This window comes from Pieris napi, chromosome 22 (genome assembly GCF_905475465.1).
Source record: "Pieris napi chromosome 22, ilPieNapi1.2, whole genome shotgun sequence".
Taxonomy (NCBI): domain Eukaryota; kingdom Metazoa; phylum Arthropoda; class Insecta; order Lepidoptera; family Pieridae; genus Pieris; species Pieris napi.
The window spans coordinates 9308395-9324669 of NC_062255.1; the positions used below are offsets into that span (position 1 = coordinate 9308395).

The 16275-nt window shown below is 34.2% G+C and overlaps 1 protein-coding gene and 1 non-coding gene across 4 annotated transcripts in view; both read left to right on the forward strand.

Annotated features, from left to right (window-relative positions):
* The window catches only part of LOC125060806 (rho-related GTP-binding protein RhoN-like), a 90248-nt gene extending 82047 nt beyond the window's left edge, over positions 1–8201 (forward strand). For 2 of the 3 annotated variants that reach the window (XM_047665885.1, XM_047665887.1), the window contains exons 4-7: positions 1914–2023; positions 3280–3414; positions 6186–6329; positions 6585–8201. In XM_047665885.1, coding sequence (XP_047521841.1) covers positions 1914–2023; positions 3280–3414; positions 6186–6329; positions 6585–6665 — 470 coding nt within the window. In that variant the 3' untranslated portion in view covers positions 6666–8201. The remainder of the gene's footprint in view (positions 1–1913; positions 2024–3279; positions 3415–6185; positions 6330–6584) is intronic. The other variant, XM_047665886.1, reaches the window with a different exon arrangement.
* On the forward strand, positions 1812–1884 carry Trnaf-gaa. The gene has a single exon. It is a non-coding gene; the product is annotated as a tRNA-Phe (tRNA).
* Positions 8202–16275: the final 8074 nt, after the last annotated feature.

Below are 16275 nucleotides of genomic sequence, written 5' to 3' on the forward strand. Positions count from 1 at the left end.
TATTTTTATTTAACTTCCTCGTTTTCTTTTGTCATAGCGAGGAAGCCATTCCGTCGCTGTTTTCGACGCTTCTTTGTCTTCTCTCATAATGAGTCCTGTCCATTCCCATTTCAATATTTTACTAGAAGTAACAGTATTTCTAAACTTTAGTATGTTTTTTTTAATCTCTGTATAGTCTGTGCAAAATAACAAATGATATCTATGCTATCCTAATCTGTGGAAGGTTTAAAGTTAGACATTCAACTTTACTCCGTTCGTCTTAACGAGTTTCATTGTGTAAATGTTATTCGTGTACAACTTTTTATTATTTTCACGAAATACCAAATCATTTTAAAAAGCTTTGTCTTTAGATTTTTATCTACCAACCTTTTATTTCGCCAAAATCGAACCACACACATAAACAATATAATTCATAGCGTGAACAATCAATATACTTACCATACAAACGCGAACAATTAAAATTAACAACAGATATTAAACGGAAAATGGCGATAAAACTGTCAAATACATAATGCATTGTTATATCAATAAGGTCAGTGATTTTCAATAATTGCAATATCGTCGATTATTCGTGTTAACACTTAATCAAACCACGCTACGTGACTCTAAATAACATCAGTGTGTTCATATATAATGTTCTATAGGCGGCGGACACGGCGAGCTTTGCGGCCTAATGGCCATACGCAGGAGATGTTAGTGTCTACTAGTTTATTTATAAGATATAATATAAGTAACCTTAGAGCTACACATATACATATTGTAAAAGAAAACACTTAGACAATATACAAAGCCAAAACAGATTACATAGTTGAACAAAATATACGAAACAGTAACCATAAGTCAATTAAGTACATTAATAGATAGAAAAGAAAAAAATAATCATAAAACAAACGACAACTTAATACTAAACGAATAAACTATGTCTAATATTTTAAAGAAAAAACTAAATTATTTCCTCTTTGGTAAGGTGGAAAAGGTCAACATCTATATCTATCAAAGGTCGGCAACACACCTGCAAGATGTTGCAGGTGTCCCATAAAAAATTGCATGCTACGATGAGACGGGTGTCCGACACAACCATAATACCACGAGAGCAGCTTGTCTTTACGCGCTTAGATGACTTCCAAACTTAGGGCTAACATAAAATAAATATCGCGTTAAATTTTCATCCCCACCCGGGAATCGAACCCAGAACCTTATGAACTGCAGTCGATCAGCATGATCGACTGCAGTTCATAAGTATAATATTTGATTAAATTTTTCTTTAAATTAAATACAGCATAACCAAAATATAAATCTATTCTTCGTTGCTAAACTACGTGAGAAATTGGAAGCGCAAAAATATATTGTCAATACAGGCTAGCTAAAGGGTGATATTTTGCTGCATCGAATTGGACATTGGCCAAAGGTATTATGATACAAATGAAACGGAACGGAATTGAAATCCTTTGTAAAAAGAAAATAACGGCAGCTGAATCCGACTCAAAACTCTCTTTAAATTATTATGTTTAAATTATGAGAGCAGGCGCGTAAAAAGAATAAACCCCCTCAATTAATAATACAGTCAAAACCGTTTACGCCAACATCGTTTAGAGTGTTACCGGATATATTGACCAAAACAAAGGTCTCGGCGGGTAAAAGTATTATTAGATACATAATAACAACGTCATCGGGTGTTACGCTATCGGTTTTTACGACCAAATATGAGTAGTCCCTTCGATGTCCTTATACTCGTAATATAATAGATTTACAATTAGTAGTAACATGTACAAACAATAAACATGTATTGCAATTTCGACATGTAACTTATCGCCGAAATAGCTCAGTTGGGAGAGCGTTAGACTGAAGATCTAAAGGTCCCTGGTTCGATCCCTGGTTTCGGCAGTCTTTTTTAATATTTTATTTTGTTACAGGAACAGCGGCATACGACACAGTGAGGCCGCTCGCTTATCAAGACGCTAAAATATTTATGTTATGTTTCAACATTGCTGAACCAGAGTCTCTAAATAACGCCGCTGCAAAGGTATTCTTTTTTACATTCCTACTAGCTTACCCGGCAAACGTTGTTTTGTTATGCATTATTTCTAGGAATCATTTTCAATAAAAATAACTATCTACTATACTTAAAAAATAGGGGTTGATCGTAGAGGGTTTATTTAGGGTTGTATTTTTTAATGCCACATAATTAAAAAAATTAAAAAAAAAATTCCAAAAAATAAAAATTTTGGTATGGATCACTCAGGACTTACTATGTATAAAAAATTCATAATAATTGGTCGAGTCAGTTCGGAGGAGTATGGTAACGAACTTAACATGTAACACAAGAATTTTATATATTAGATTAAACAAAACTAGTAAAAAAAAAATTACATTTATTTTTTAGAAATATCGTCGTTTAATTTCTACATGTTTACGAAGGTGAATTGTGAACAGCTGTTTGCAAAATTCTTCAATTGCATGGGACAGACCCATTTTGGGTCTATATTAATGATTTAAGAAACAGTTACCGTCAAACCTACAAGTCGTTTTAATTACTTTCTGCTTTCATTCACCTGGATACTACGTGTTTGCGTATGGTTCCCACAGTAATGTAAGAACATGGTCCTATTTCACAGTTCCTTGCTGATAAGTGATTTCTTTTATATTTCTTCATTATTTTTTATTTAATTGCAATAATATCTATAACATGTAATGAGTGTTAGAAACATTTTGGTAAAAATCTTGGCGATTTAAAAGAGTGTAGAAGAGTTTGTTGGTTTTTCTCGTCCGTTCTAAGTCCTTGAATTGAGAACTGGCAGTAAATGTAAATTTAGAAGCATTAATTTTGATGATAAAATTTTTTTTTACCGGATTGAAGTTATGTATTTACAATTATTTTTCATAATTTTAAATTTAACCGACGTTTCGCGTGCTTTACAGCGTGCACGGTGACTGAAGACAAAAGGTGTTGAATGTCAAAAGGTGAAAAGTATCACAGCTGTAGAAAAAGTTGTTTTATCTGTATTTGTTTCCCCGGAGTGGGTATTGACTAAAAGATGGAGGGTTTTGGCAGAAATGGCTCCGACAATTGGCGAAAATAGAGGACACCGTGAGCACGCTTTAAAGCACGCGAAACGTCAGTTAAATTTAAAATTAAGAAAAATAAGTGTAAATACGTAACTTCAATCCGGTCAATAATTGTTTTATTATCAAATGTGTGAAAGTTATGTCAGTAAAAGACAGCATTAATTTTAATTCGCAACTAATAGCCCTACTATATCATACAAAATCAAATTTCAGTGGTACCGCGAAGTCCGCACACATGGTGGATCAGCTCCGGTGCTCCTCTGCGGCTGCAAGGCTGACCTGAGACACGACAAGGAGACTTTAACCATGCTGTCCAAACTTAGAACGCATCCGGTCACTAGCGAAGAGGTATGAATGACGTGCTCTTATTTCTGCAATCTTCAAGAAACTAAAGGCCGGCAACTTTTTTACTTTCGAGCCTTCTGGCAGTGTGAGTGTCCGTGGGCGGCGGTATAACATCAGATGAGCCTCCTGCCCGTTTGCCCCACACATACAAAAATCACAAAAAACGGGCCCATCTCCTGATGTTAAGTGATACCGCCCATGGACACTCAATTCCAAAGGGATCGCGTGTGTGTTGCCGGCCTTTGTTTAGGCCTTTAATTTGGTTATGCACTTTTTGCACTTTAGCCTTAGTATTTCGCTTAGTTATTTTCCTTGTTGTTGTCGTTGTTATCGATAACGTCGTTGTAGTCCTAATAATTAATTTTGTTGTTTTAATTTTGTAATGTAACGATTTTTAAATAAATAAAACACTATAATATACAGTCGACTCTCGATAATTTGAAACTCAAGGGACCAGAGATAAATTTCAAATCATCAAGAGTTCAAAATAACAAGTGTTTGAATAACCACGAGGGGGAGGGGCGACTGAAGGAAATAAGAATTTGATCAAAATTTGTTACAAGTATTAGGTATTTCTATATTCTTACTATGTATTAACAATTATTATAACAATTATTCACAAATTTTTATTTCGAAAAGAAGTCTGTAATCTTTTTTTGAGTGAGTGACTTCAGTTTATCATTGTCCAAAGAATTTTCGATAGTGGTGAGAGCTGCAAAGTAATCGTCACTGCATGATAAACGCTTCAAATTATAGAGAGTAGGGAAGACCGGATTTCAAATTATCGCATGTTGGCGAGCAAGATAATACTTTTTCAACTTCAAATTACCGAAGGGACCAATTATCATAGATTTTATTCAATTTATCGAGTATTTTTCAAGGGACCGGATTTTTTTTTCAAATTATCGAGAGATTCAAATTAACGAGTGTCAAATTATCGAGAGTCGACTGTAGTAATATTTGAGTTCAATGTTATATTGATAAAAGTAACCTAGATATATTAATAACAGTCCAAACTGCCATTATCAATGAATAAAACATCACAGATCAATCAAGGTTATTTAAAAGTTATCTCGAGACATTCTTTGGCAATACTGCTTTACGCTTACATTCTTTCCAATTCACCAAATCAATATTATTCCCAATACCTCATGATTAATTATTACACTTTAAAGTAAATTAACTCCAAACAAGCGATTAAAAAAGTGGCCCTTGAGTTGTGAACTTGTTGTAAATGTAAATTTAGAATCAACATCTTTTCAGTTGACGTTCATAAGTGTACTTGGTTACCTATATGAATATAGTATTAGTGAATAGAATATTCTTTTCGAGATAAATAATATTAAATACTGCTTAAAAGAAGAGGCTCTCATAGTTAGCGTGACAGAGGTTCTGTGTTCGAACCATGGCCGCGCTGTCATAATTATTTCTATCTAGGTATATTCGCAATTACTATATGACGGCTAATCAGATTCATAAGATTGATAAATTTGCCTTAAGATCATGAACCAGTAGCGCGATTTTGACATAGTTTATCAAACGCCTGTCTCATGTTTGTACTCATCGTTTAATGGTCCTAACAGATCGGATTTACAATGAAACTGTGATGAAAAATTACTCGGTGAACCTTTCGCCGAGTTGCTTTAGACCTTGCTGTATTAATTATTTTCTATTATTATTTTATGTATTCCTTCATTATTATTATTTATTTATTTATTGCCCCTGCGATCTTTAACTGCGAATCCCCTCGTGAGTTGTGTGAGTTACTCGATTGTGAGAAAGTTGCATGGATCTGGTTAGCGATGTGCGTTCTTAAGTTCTCATGTCATTTTTACACGTGTATATCATTTTATAAGTGTCTAATGGTCCTTAACATGCGAGATGTTTAGAGCAAAAATAAACATTTATATAGCGAAAACCAATAAACGCGGCATATCTGAAAGCTTTTACCCCGTTACGCATTCAATTCAGCGCGCTAACTTAGTTTAAAACTTCCAATCCAATTTCGGACATAGTACGTCTCATATCCATCAAGTTTATGTGAGAATCCGTCGTAAACAGTAATTCCCAATGTCCATCCAATTATTTCCAGTACACATTTGATATTCGATGTCGTTACATGGAGTTTATATTGCCCTATTTCGTATATACCAGTTGATTGTAGGATTTTGCATTGCTGAAATAGAAATAACTAGGGCAAATAGATTTCGTTACAAAATCTATAATAAGTATTTATAGGTTACAATGAAACATGAACTTTTGTGGTCAGGCGTACTGACATACTTAATGTATCATTCAACTCGCAGACTAATATTTTATTTGTATTATTTCTGTGGCATAAATATTAAATACGCCCATAGCTAGGACCAATCCTTTGTGTAGAGTTTAAGTCTACTGAAGGTATTTTTTTACTTTAACGTTAATAAAATTTATTTATCTTTTCATTTATCTGTGCATAAAGAGGATTATAAGAGACAGGTTAGACAGGTTGGCCGTGGCTTGAGTATGTGACTCTCATCTCGAGACGTAGGATGAAGGAAAATATCGTAAGAAAAAGCAAAAGAAATCGACGGTGTCAGGGACAGAAGGCTCCTACTTGTCTATTAGAACAAACGAAACAAATACACAAAGTGCCACTGGTTTATTCATTTGATGATTAGGTGTGAATATATCATTATGACATTTAAGTATTTTTTTTTAAATATAAAGCCAATTTCAAAACCAATATATATTGTTTCTATATAATGACTACATGTTATTTCGTACCTTTACAGGCCTTATCAGTTGCTAGACAGCTTGGTGCCACAACGTACGTGGAAACATCAGCGAGAGCTTCCAGTAAGGGCGTGAAAGATGCATTCGAAGTAGCAGCACTAGCGGCTTTAGGAAAACTTAACAAACAACAAATTAAACAACAGGTGACTATTGTTATATATTTTTATTTTCAATATGAAATAATTTCCTAAGCCTAAGTTTGAACCAATTAAATTCACTAATTATTTGAGAAATTTCAGAGGTGCTTTATGTTAACATAATCCTCTAAACCGCTGAGATTAAAACGGTGTTATGAGTAGAACAATACGTAAAATATTATTTTAATGAATTCAGTGTAATTGAATAGTATCCTTAAATAATTATATGCAGATAATTTTATAGTGTTTGTTTGTCGCCAGAAGCAAGTCGGACGCAGCAAAAGCAAACGGGACCTGAAGGCTGAACTAAAGGGGCGGGCGAAGAGTTGCTGTGTCATGTGATCCGTAGCCGGCCACCCTTCAAGGTGGCCGCACGACTGCTAGGCGACCACCGCCCTTCCATCCTTCAGACGAAATATGAAATTGAGCAATTTGCCAATCATACACACAAGAAAAGATTGTGGGCCTAACGTTAAGCCTTGTGGAACTCCTAACGTGATGAGTGCTAAATTTTTATAATGGGAAATAGGCGTTTCTAGATTATTGGAACAGAGTTCGGTTAATTTTTAATAATAAGCGAAGGTGCAATGTCGATAACCCCCAGGGTTAGAGCGTGAGACTGTGATATGCAAATGACATACGGTTCGATAGAGGCAAGATAAATTATACCAAATACGGCCAATTTTAAGTATTTAAATTAAGGTTTTAATACATAATTAAATAGTGATTTGGTTGAAAGGACTGATACATTTGGTATAATTTATGAAATGGAAAGGATACGCTCTACGCTCCCAAAATTTGATAAAAGCATAAATATAACGTATACTTAATCTTAAAGAAATTATGTAGAGGAATACGTGTTTTTCATATACATAAAAATCGATGTTTTTCTATATTAATGCATTTAAGGTGTAAATATAAGAATAATGGTAAAACCAATGCTCTGTTTATTTTAGCCAGAGCATATAATTTGTGTGATAAAAATACGTAAGTATTTGAACGAATATGCACAATTTTGGACAATATTTGTTGAATTACGGAGGTCCATTCGATCGTTAGTTCCACGTCCAATTTTGCTACTTTAGATTAGATTTTGTACATTTAGTACATGTGAATTGATGTTGCTTTTAGTATCATCAGTTTCATGTGTAATTGTTACATGTTTTAGGTATTGTATTTATTGCCTAGAGGCTCAAGAACAGCGTTGAAGTTAGCAACGTTATCAAAAGCTTTTGTAAGAACTTTCTGTTGTGAAACAATAATTGTATGACTTGTTTACGCGAGTATAATCAGATTTTTTTAATCAACTCCATTTAATTATCACTGTTTTAGATATAAAATGAATTTACGATTCTAATCTGTATTGGGTTTGTCATACCCGAACAGAAACTATTTTAAAACTGTTGATAATGATACTTGTGTATCACATGACGTGTTTCGAATATTGCTACAATCTCACGAAAATAAATCGAATTTAAAATTATTACTTGAACCCTTTCTGACAAATTTGTAACAAATAATGTTTAATGTTTTTAGTTTAAAAGTTAAGTCAATAAGCTTTAAATTGATTGTTAGCTTTAATTACAGTACATTAAATTATATTACATCCTAAAAAAACTTATATTTTCCTTAAACATTTCGTACAAAAGAGTTTATTTACGAAAATATTTATTGTATGAGACATATCGTATATTTAAGATTTTTTTAATTCCCGTAAATGATTTTTGTGAAAGTGTTGATAAATTAATAAGACTTTAGTAAATTCTGTTTTCTATTTATCAACACTTCGAACTTAGCACAATGCATGTTTTTGTATTAAGCCGATCGTTACTTGATGTTGTTTCTAGAATTTGAAATATAGAGTTCGATGTTTTTGTATGTTTGTTTTTTATTTACCTAAACACCAAAAAAAAACTTTATCAATGATAAAAAGTATGAATCCCTGTGAAGCTAGTAGAAGATAATTATTGAAGTGACGGACCAAAATCTAGTCGAGACATATCAAAAACTAACTGAATTCGGCCAAAACTAGAGCGTAATAAATGACTATAGTCTGAATAATAAAGAACTTCGCTTTCCGAGTATTATGAAATAGATAATTTAATGAAAAATTCACCAATTTTTTTTCGAAATGACAAAAAACCAAGTTAAGCATGTCGTAGAGCCCCGAGCAGCAACGCAAGTTCGGCTCTGTGATTGAAAAGCAAACAACGTCTATGGTGAGAGAACTTTGAGGTATTTGCTACCGCGGCTAATAGACTGCCCGGTCAGTTATTAGATAGCTTGAACAATATAATAAGTATGTTGAAAAACTACTTCTATATGCTTTCCTTAACAAGACTGCTATAGTTACATTCTGTAAAATAAATTAATTAAAAAAATTAACAGAAAAAAAGCACAAATCGGAAAGTCAATTTTTTCATTAAATGTAACAAACGGAAATAAGATTTAAAAAAAAAAATACTTAGGGTTTCTTAATAACAGAAAAACAATTTAATGAAAAAAACAACTAGTTTATCTAATTAACATTGGAAACTAATATTGGCGACCCCAATCTTGAACCATCTAGATTTAATAAAAAAAACTTAGGGTTTTAAGACCGAGTTTACTCACAATGGAGGCACATCAGTGAAATAGGCACCCACTTAAACTCAATACGCCCGGTGGCGCCACAACCTCTAGATCTGGGCCTCAGATTTGTGTACCTGTTTCGTCAATCTAATAGTCAAGTAAACCTATAACCTCAGGGATGATCGGCGTCCATGCGTTGGGTTGTCTCTCTCCCCCTAAAATATGGCGAGGGGGCCGATGGCTGGCCATGCGTCATACTCGTGAGCCGGTGCTACTTGTGGTGACTGGTCGTACTTGAATTCGTGTATGCGGTGATGTTAGTTATTTCTACTATGTATTTTCGTATTGTTCCCACGAGAATGTAAGTGCGTGCTCATATTAATGCCTCCTGCTGATAGAGGACAAATCATCTATATTCCACGCCCTTCATTTCAGAACTGGCAGTAAATGTAAAATTAGAAGCATTTAATGTATATTTCTTTTTTGACGTTCATAAGTGTACATTGTGTTACCTATATGAATAAATGACTTTTGATTAGACTCGCACGTTGAAGCCACTTGGCCGAGTTAAATGAGGAGTTAAAAAATCTGATAAAATATCCGTTTTTGTCCAATTTCACAGTGAGCCCCATACCGTTCATAGTTATGATTCTACGCCTTAAAAATAATGTTATTGGAAAATGGAAAAACAAAGGCACTTAGCTCTCCCTAAACAATAACTTACCTCATATAATTTTACGAGTTCAATAAAGGGAAACAACGGAATATTATCTTCAATAACTGAGCAATTTGTCGTAATACCTGAAAATAATATAACATTATTAACGTTATATTTTTGTATATCACACTTTTCGCACAGATTTGTTCATCTCAACAAAACGTATTGAAACTTTTATTTAGATTTCAAATACGTTGTACAAAAATATGAAGTTTATTCTAAGTAACACCTCTATTAAAAGTAAAAGTAAAGTAAAATAAAAAATCATTTAATCATATAGGTAACATAATGTACACTTATGACTCATCAGTAAAGAAATACATATTAATGCTTCTAATTTTACATTTACTGCCAGTTCTCAAATCAAGGGCGTAGAACGGGAGAGAGGAACTCAAATATATAGTATTTATAATTTTCTTAACCTAGATAGTAATAATAAATAATTTAACATTAATACAAAGAAAAATAAGACAAATTTAAAAAGTTTGGTCCCTGTAGCAGTGTACCTTTAACGCATTTCACCGCTGTATTGCGATACTTATTCGTTAAGCGAGGAAAGCACCAGCTCTGGTGTCACCGGTACTCTACCAGGCGCCAACTTATATCTTTAATTAGCGCCTGTACACTTTATTATTATTAGTAATAAAATATGGAACAGCCATGTGTAGCAGGTGGTCAATGTTCAGATGAAATCTGAACACTGGCTTAACTATTGACATTTCATTGCGTGTCTTTACGACTTCAGCGAAATTGGGCGGAAAAGCTTTATATTGAAGCTTTTGCTTTTAGAAGATACAAGGTACCAGTTTTGGAGGGCCCGAGAGAGGTGGCCCCGATAAAGATAATAATGGCTTATAAAACTTGAGCATACTCTTACAACGCTTTATGTTTGGACATTGAATATTTTCAAATAAAAGGCTTAAGCGTGCAACATCCCTGAGGTCGTAGGTTCGAACACCGGCTACTAGACGTAATAGACTTTCTATGCACGCATTTTAACACTATTGTACGATGAAATAAAAGCGGCTTAGACCCAAAATTTACTTGCCTGTTAGAAACAGACAAATAAATATTAGGTCCGGAGCTCATAGGTTGTAGCGCCATTGATTTTACTTTATTATTTATGAGTGTATTTATGCCTTAATTGGAAAATGTGTTATCATAATTAATTGGAAGCCTGTATTCTTATAATAATAATAATTTATTTGCAAGAATATGGTACAAAAATGTTATGATCTAAAGTTCGTATATTCTGCAACACATATTTGAGCGCAAATTTGTCATAAAAGGAATATAACATAGAAATAACATACGTTAAGATTCATATTATTATAGTCAATTCTTATATTATTTGTATTGTGATAAATAAAATATCACATTATTAAAATATATAATAACGTTATCAATTTAATATTAATTATTGTTTCACTCAATTAATCATTAATAGAATACATTCTTTACTTAGTAAGAGGTTTTGATCAACTGTCAACCGAAGTCACTTAATACCTGATCTTACATTCAAACCAGTTCCGGAATCATAGCGTAAATTAAATAAAACATTGCTTGTCACAATTCATTTAATTCAAAGAATTGAATACATATTTGTTTCGCGTATTTAATTTCTGCGGTTTGCGGTTGTCATGTGTTACGTTTTTAAAGTACACTGCTCTGTCATTGATGTTCTCCTGATATATATCCTTCTTTATTGTCTAATTCTTTTTCTTTTTCATTTGTTTAGTTATGTGATAGGTGACTGGACTGGACGGTGGTATGAATTCTCCATACCGGACCATTTGAAAATTTGGAGCATATTCTGTCTGACTTGTTAGACAGCGGAAAAACATTGTATTGCTTTTATTAATCTGTAGTTGCTATTGGGAATTTAGATGGTGATATATAATCCCTATATATGTTACAAATGTAAAAGATTCAGCGTTTCATTGTTGTATGAAAATTAAACAAATTTCAAGTAGCAGTTAAATAAAAGTAATTTAAAACCAATAAATTTGTGTTTCCCAACGTGGAGACTTGAGACTGAAGCTCACCAAATTGGAACCTAAGTTAAAATATCTCTGAAGCAAGCATCACGGGTATGAACGCGCTCACTAAATTAAAATAAAAAAAGTAATATAGAAAAATCTTTATCAAAATTATTTGGTAATTGAGTTTCTGTGTCTTACTATGTTTCGCTAACAATTTCTTCCTGAAACCGATCATTTAAGTTTCTTAAGTGAACTTTTTAAATAGGTAATAATAAATTTGTATGTTAAATACAATTTAAGAAGGTTGGTTTACCAATGATGTTTTATTTGAAAAATACAGTACACTTGTATTTCAAGCGAAAAGCTGATACAAAATTCCGCGCCTACAAAACAATTCGTAAACATAAATCTCTCGAAAAACAATTGTAAGAGAAAAAGGCGTTTCAAGGATTTCCTGATATTGGCAGAATGCACATAAGTCAACGGAAAAGGAAACTATTTTCTCGGGAAATGACACCATTTTCTTGACATAAACATTGTGACGTGCTCGTGATTTTTGTTGTATAGTGTTAGTATAGTGGTTGAATTCACGCCCGCACAAACGCTACTTTAGGGGGATATCCCGGAGTTGCGCCCGTCATGTGATGCCAGAAGTCATGCGTTTAAACGCCGGCTGTTGATTGTTTTTCTAAATTCTGAAGCTACTCATATGATTGGTAAATCGTTTATTTGCTAAGAAAGTGGTACATTTTGATCGATTAACATAAAAATCCGCACAATCAGCCATATGAAAATGGGCATGCAAATGTAATATTAATTTTCATAATGTCATATAATAAGTTCAGTTATTTATAAAAATTGTTGTCAAACTTATTATGGTCTAAATACTTTCCCATTAAACCTTGACGTTTAAAATGTAATCACCTTCCCCTTGAGAGCATTACACGGCAGTGATGTTAACTTCTAGTAAGCTGATTAAATAGTTTGATAGTCACGGCGTAACAATTGTTTGAATACATCATGGTGCAAGATGCAAGCACCCACAGCCGTGTTGGATCCCTCGGTATATACAGACAAGTTTCTTTAAATGTTACGCACAATTTTGGATGTTTTTTACAGTCATAACTGCATCAAGGATATATAAACTTGGTACTATTAAAATACCGAATTTGTAAAAACATGGTCTACAGCTTACAATAAAGTAATAATAAAAATAATTAAAAATAAATAAATAAAATGAAAATTAAAACAAATCTAAAAAGTTTGGTCCCTGTGGCAGTGTACCTTTAACGCTGGCAGCATTTCCTCGCTGTATTGCGAGACTTATTCTTTGAGCCAGGAAAGTGCCAGCTCTGCGGTCACCGGTACTATCTACCAGGCGCCAACTTAAATCTTTAATAAGCGCCTGTGCACTTGAACCCCACGGCCCAAGAGTCTCTACTCCAAAGGGAACAAAATTGAAGTTGGAGGAAAGACTCTTATATTTGTGCCGTTTGTTATTTTCTGCCTGCTCTGCGGCCGCGCCAGCTTTTTGGCTTGTCCGAAGGAGATGAGACGGGGCAAAGGTGTCTACACAGGTGGCATCCCATACTAAAGCCCGTCCCATTTTCCAAGGGATCAAAGACATTCCATCTGGCCGCTTGCCATCGTCTCTTGCGATGCCTGTTGGCTCCAAAATTGCTGGAACATTGACGGAGGCAAGAGAGCGGCGTATAATGTCATTTAGCGCGGCATGGCGAGAAAAACGACCTGCACTCTTTTGACAGTGTAGGCCATGGTGTCCAAGGCTACTTACTTCAAAACCACAGGGACACTTATGGGGAGTACATATGGGCACTCCTAAGCGGAGGCTGATGGCAATTCGAAGTGATTCAGGGTCTAAAAGGGTGCCAGTGCTTGGCGAAGGATAAGCATTAAGCCAATGCCCAGCTTCCCTAGACCCCACAGCCATCAACCTTGCACGGTCTGTTATTGGTATGTGACCTAATACCTTTTTGAATTCACTTTTGCAAAGAGGATCATCCCAGCTCCTTTGAAAGTTGACGCCAGAAGGCAAACTCAAGCCTGGGTTGGATGCTATCCACACGTTTCTTGCATCTGTCAAATCCGCAATCTCGTAGTTTGTAGAATAAGATCTAAGGATTTTACCTACCAGACTGCTAGATTTGTGAGCAGATGAGAGAAACGCTGGAAGAGCTACACTTGTTATCTTGCGTACTCCTAATCCGCCAAAGCGAACAGGAAGCGATGCTTGATTCCAAGAAGGTGTATCAAAACGAACATTTAAAATAGATTCCAAAGAAGTTTTTAAAAGATTATCCAAATCACTTAAAAAAACTGAATGATTCCATAGAGGGCTACAGCGAAGTACGTAAGTTAATTTCGGAACAAAAAGTCAGAATTTTAAAATGAACAAAGCTGAGTGTGCTGTAATATCCAGAAGACGGTGAGAAAGATCTTTAAATTTTGATATTGTCGAGTTAATGTATTCTTCAAAACCTTCTTTGAAAATCGGTGCTCCTAAGAGGTACAGCGATTTTTTATTTATTATTTTTATATTTGGGGCTAAGGTATTAATTTTTTTTATTGTATGGTCGGTGTCCATATTCTCACCATGGAGATATATTTCACATTTATCAAAATTTAAAGTTAGACCCATTGAACTAAAATCTGATATTATCTTAGATAGATCTGAAAGTACTACATCTGCGTTACCTCCTAGAGTACCATCGTCAAGATACCAGACGTTAAAATTTGATTTTAAATTTTGTATGCAAGAATTTATTGCGAGACTAAAAATAGCCGGCCCAAGAGGATCACCTTGTTGACAACCAACTTCTGAAGAGAGTTCGTAACTCTTGTATGTTAATTTTGATGGCTCTGAGTAACACTGTAAAAGATAGTTATATATTTCTGGAATGTTTTCAAAAGACTTAGTCAGCAAGGTGTCCCTGCTGATTGAATTAAATGCATTCTTGACGTCAACTTTCAACAACACATCAAATTTTTCGTTAGAAAAAAGAGTGCGCAAAGCGTGTATAGCAACTTCACAGCCGCCTTTAGTGCCAAAACCAAGTTGTGTTGGTTCAAAAATTTTGTTCAATTTACTAATTATATGTTTTACTGCAATTTTCGAGGTTAATCTGCGAAAAGTGCTACCTACAGCAATTGGCCTCACCCCACCATCTTTTTTGGTAAGAGCCACCAAGTTTGCCCCATATAAAATAGGAGCAATAGCTTGGTTTATCTCCCCGCAAAGCATTTTATTAACGAGTTTTTTAAGAGCTTCTAAAAGCCGAACACCTGTATCACCAACACTGAATGAAGTTAAATCTTTAAGATGTTGGGGTGACAGCCCATCCAAGCCTGCAGCTGATCCTGGTTTAAACGAATTTATAGCGTTTAGAATTTCATCCGTAGACTGAATTTGAAGGCAGGCCTGGACGTCTGTGGGAGGGTCTAAAAAAAAGGTGTGTCTGGAGCACTGGGGTGCTTTGATGTAAGAGCTGCAAGTGTATCCGGGGTGTCAGGGGCCAGTACATCATTTGAGAAAAGAAGTCTGGCGGCCCCCTTTAGATCTCCATCGTTAATTTTTTGTTCAACTATTTTTGAGACACATTTTGGTCTTTTTCGAAAGGTTCTAATAGCCGGAATTAAAAATGGATTTATACATGTGGGATCATTACAATTGTTTTTAAGTTTTTGAGTTAGCGAAAGGTTATCACTGGACTGTACATGCAAGAAACTATACGGAAAAGTCAATAGTTTCTCCCATGAGTCTGTACTGTTTTCTGTTATGCATTGTGTAATATATGATTCTAATAAAGAGGCGATGGAGATCCGGGCACCTCGAGGTATGCGTTTAACAACTGGACATGTTTTTTTTAAATTCGAAAGTAAAGTTTGAAGTTTTATGTGGTCTGGTGTTGCTTGCCTATCTGTACTGTTATTAAAAGAAAGTTGTGAATTTTGTATAGTGTCTCTGTGTATCTTTGTTTTATGTATTTTTAAGCCCCGGATTGTATTAAAACTTTTTTTACATAGGTCACAGGTCAAATTTTCCATATGTACACTCCACTCCGCGTTTATGAAAAATACAAAATTAGTACTCTTAAAATAAGTCAACTAAAAAAAAACTTAAATAACCTTAAATTAACTTAAATACATGACAATAATATATAAATATACAAAGAAAATATGAAAATAAAATAAACACACAGGCATCAGCAGGAGCACAACACAAGCAAAAGCAGGACCCCACACAAGAAGAAGCAGGGGCACAAGCAAAAGCATAAAGAGCACAAGCAAGAGCACTGAGAAAAAAGAGTTTAGGTTTAGGAAGAAGCAAATTTCGTCTGACCACTATTAAATTGTCCGTTTCTTAGACTTTACGTAATTTAATTTTTGATTGATTTTGTTTATTTCCATTTTTTACGCATTAAATATCATCATTTTGCATCATATTCCATTTAATTTAATCAATTTTTATTTCTAAATTCTCATAAATATTTTTTTCATGTTGTCACTTTGACAACTTTTACTCTTTTACTCTTTCTGAGGAATAAAAGCTTTATACACATCTACTGAAATTCCCTATAAAATAGCAATAATTTCTGCTATTTTGAAAGCACTTTGCGAGTTAATATTTATTTAAAATGTTGTAGTAGTGATTATGATATTT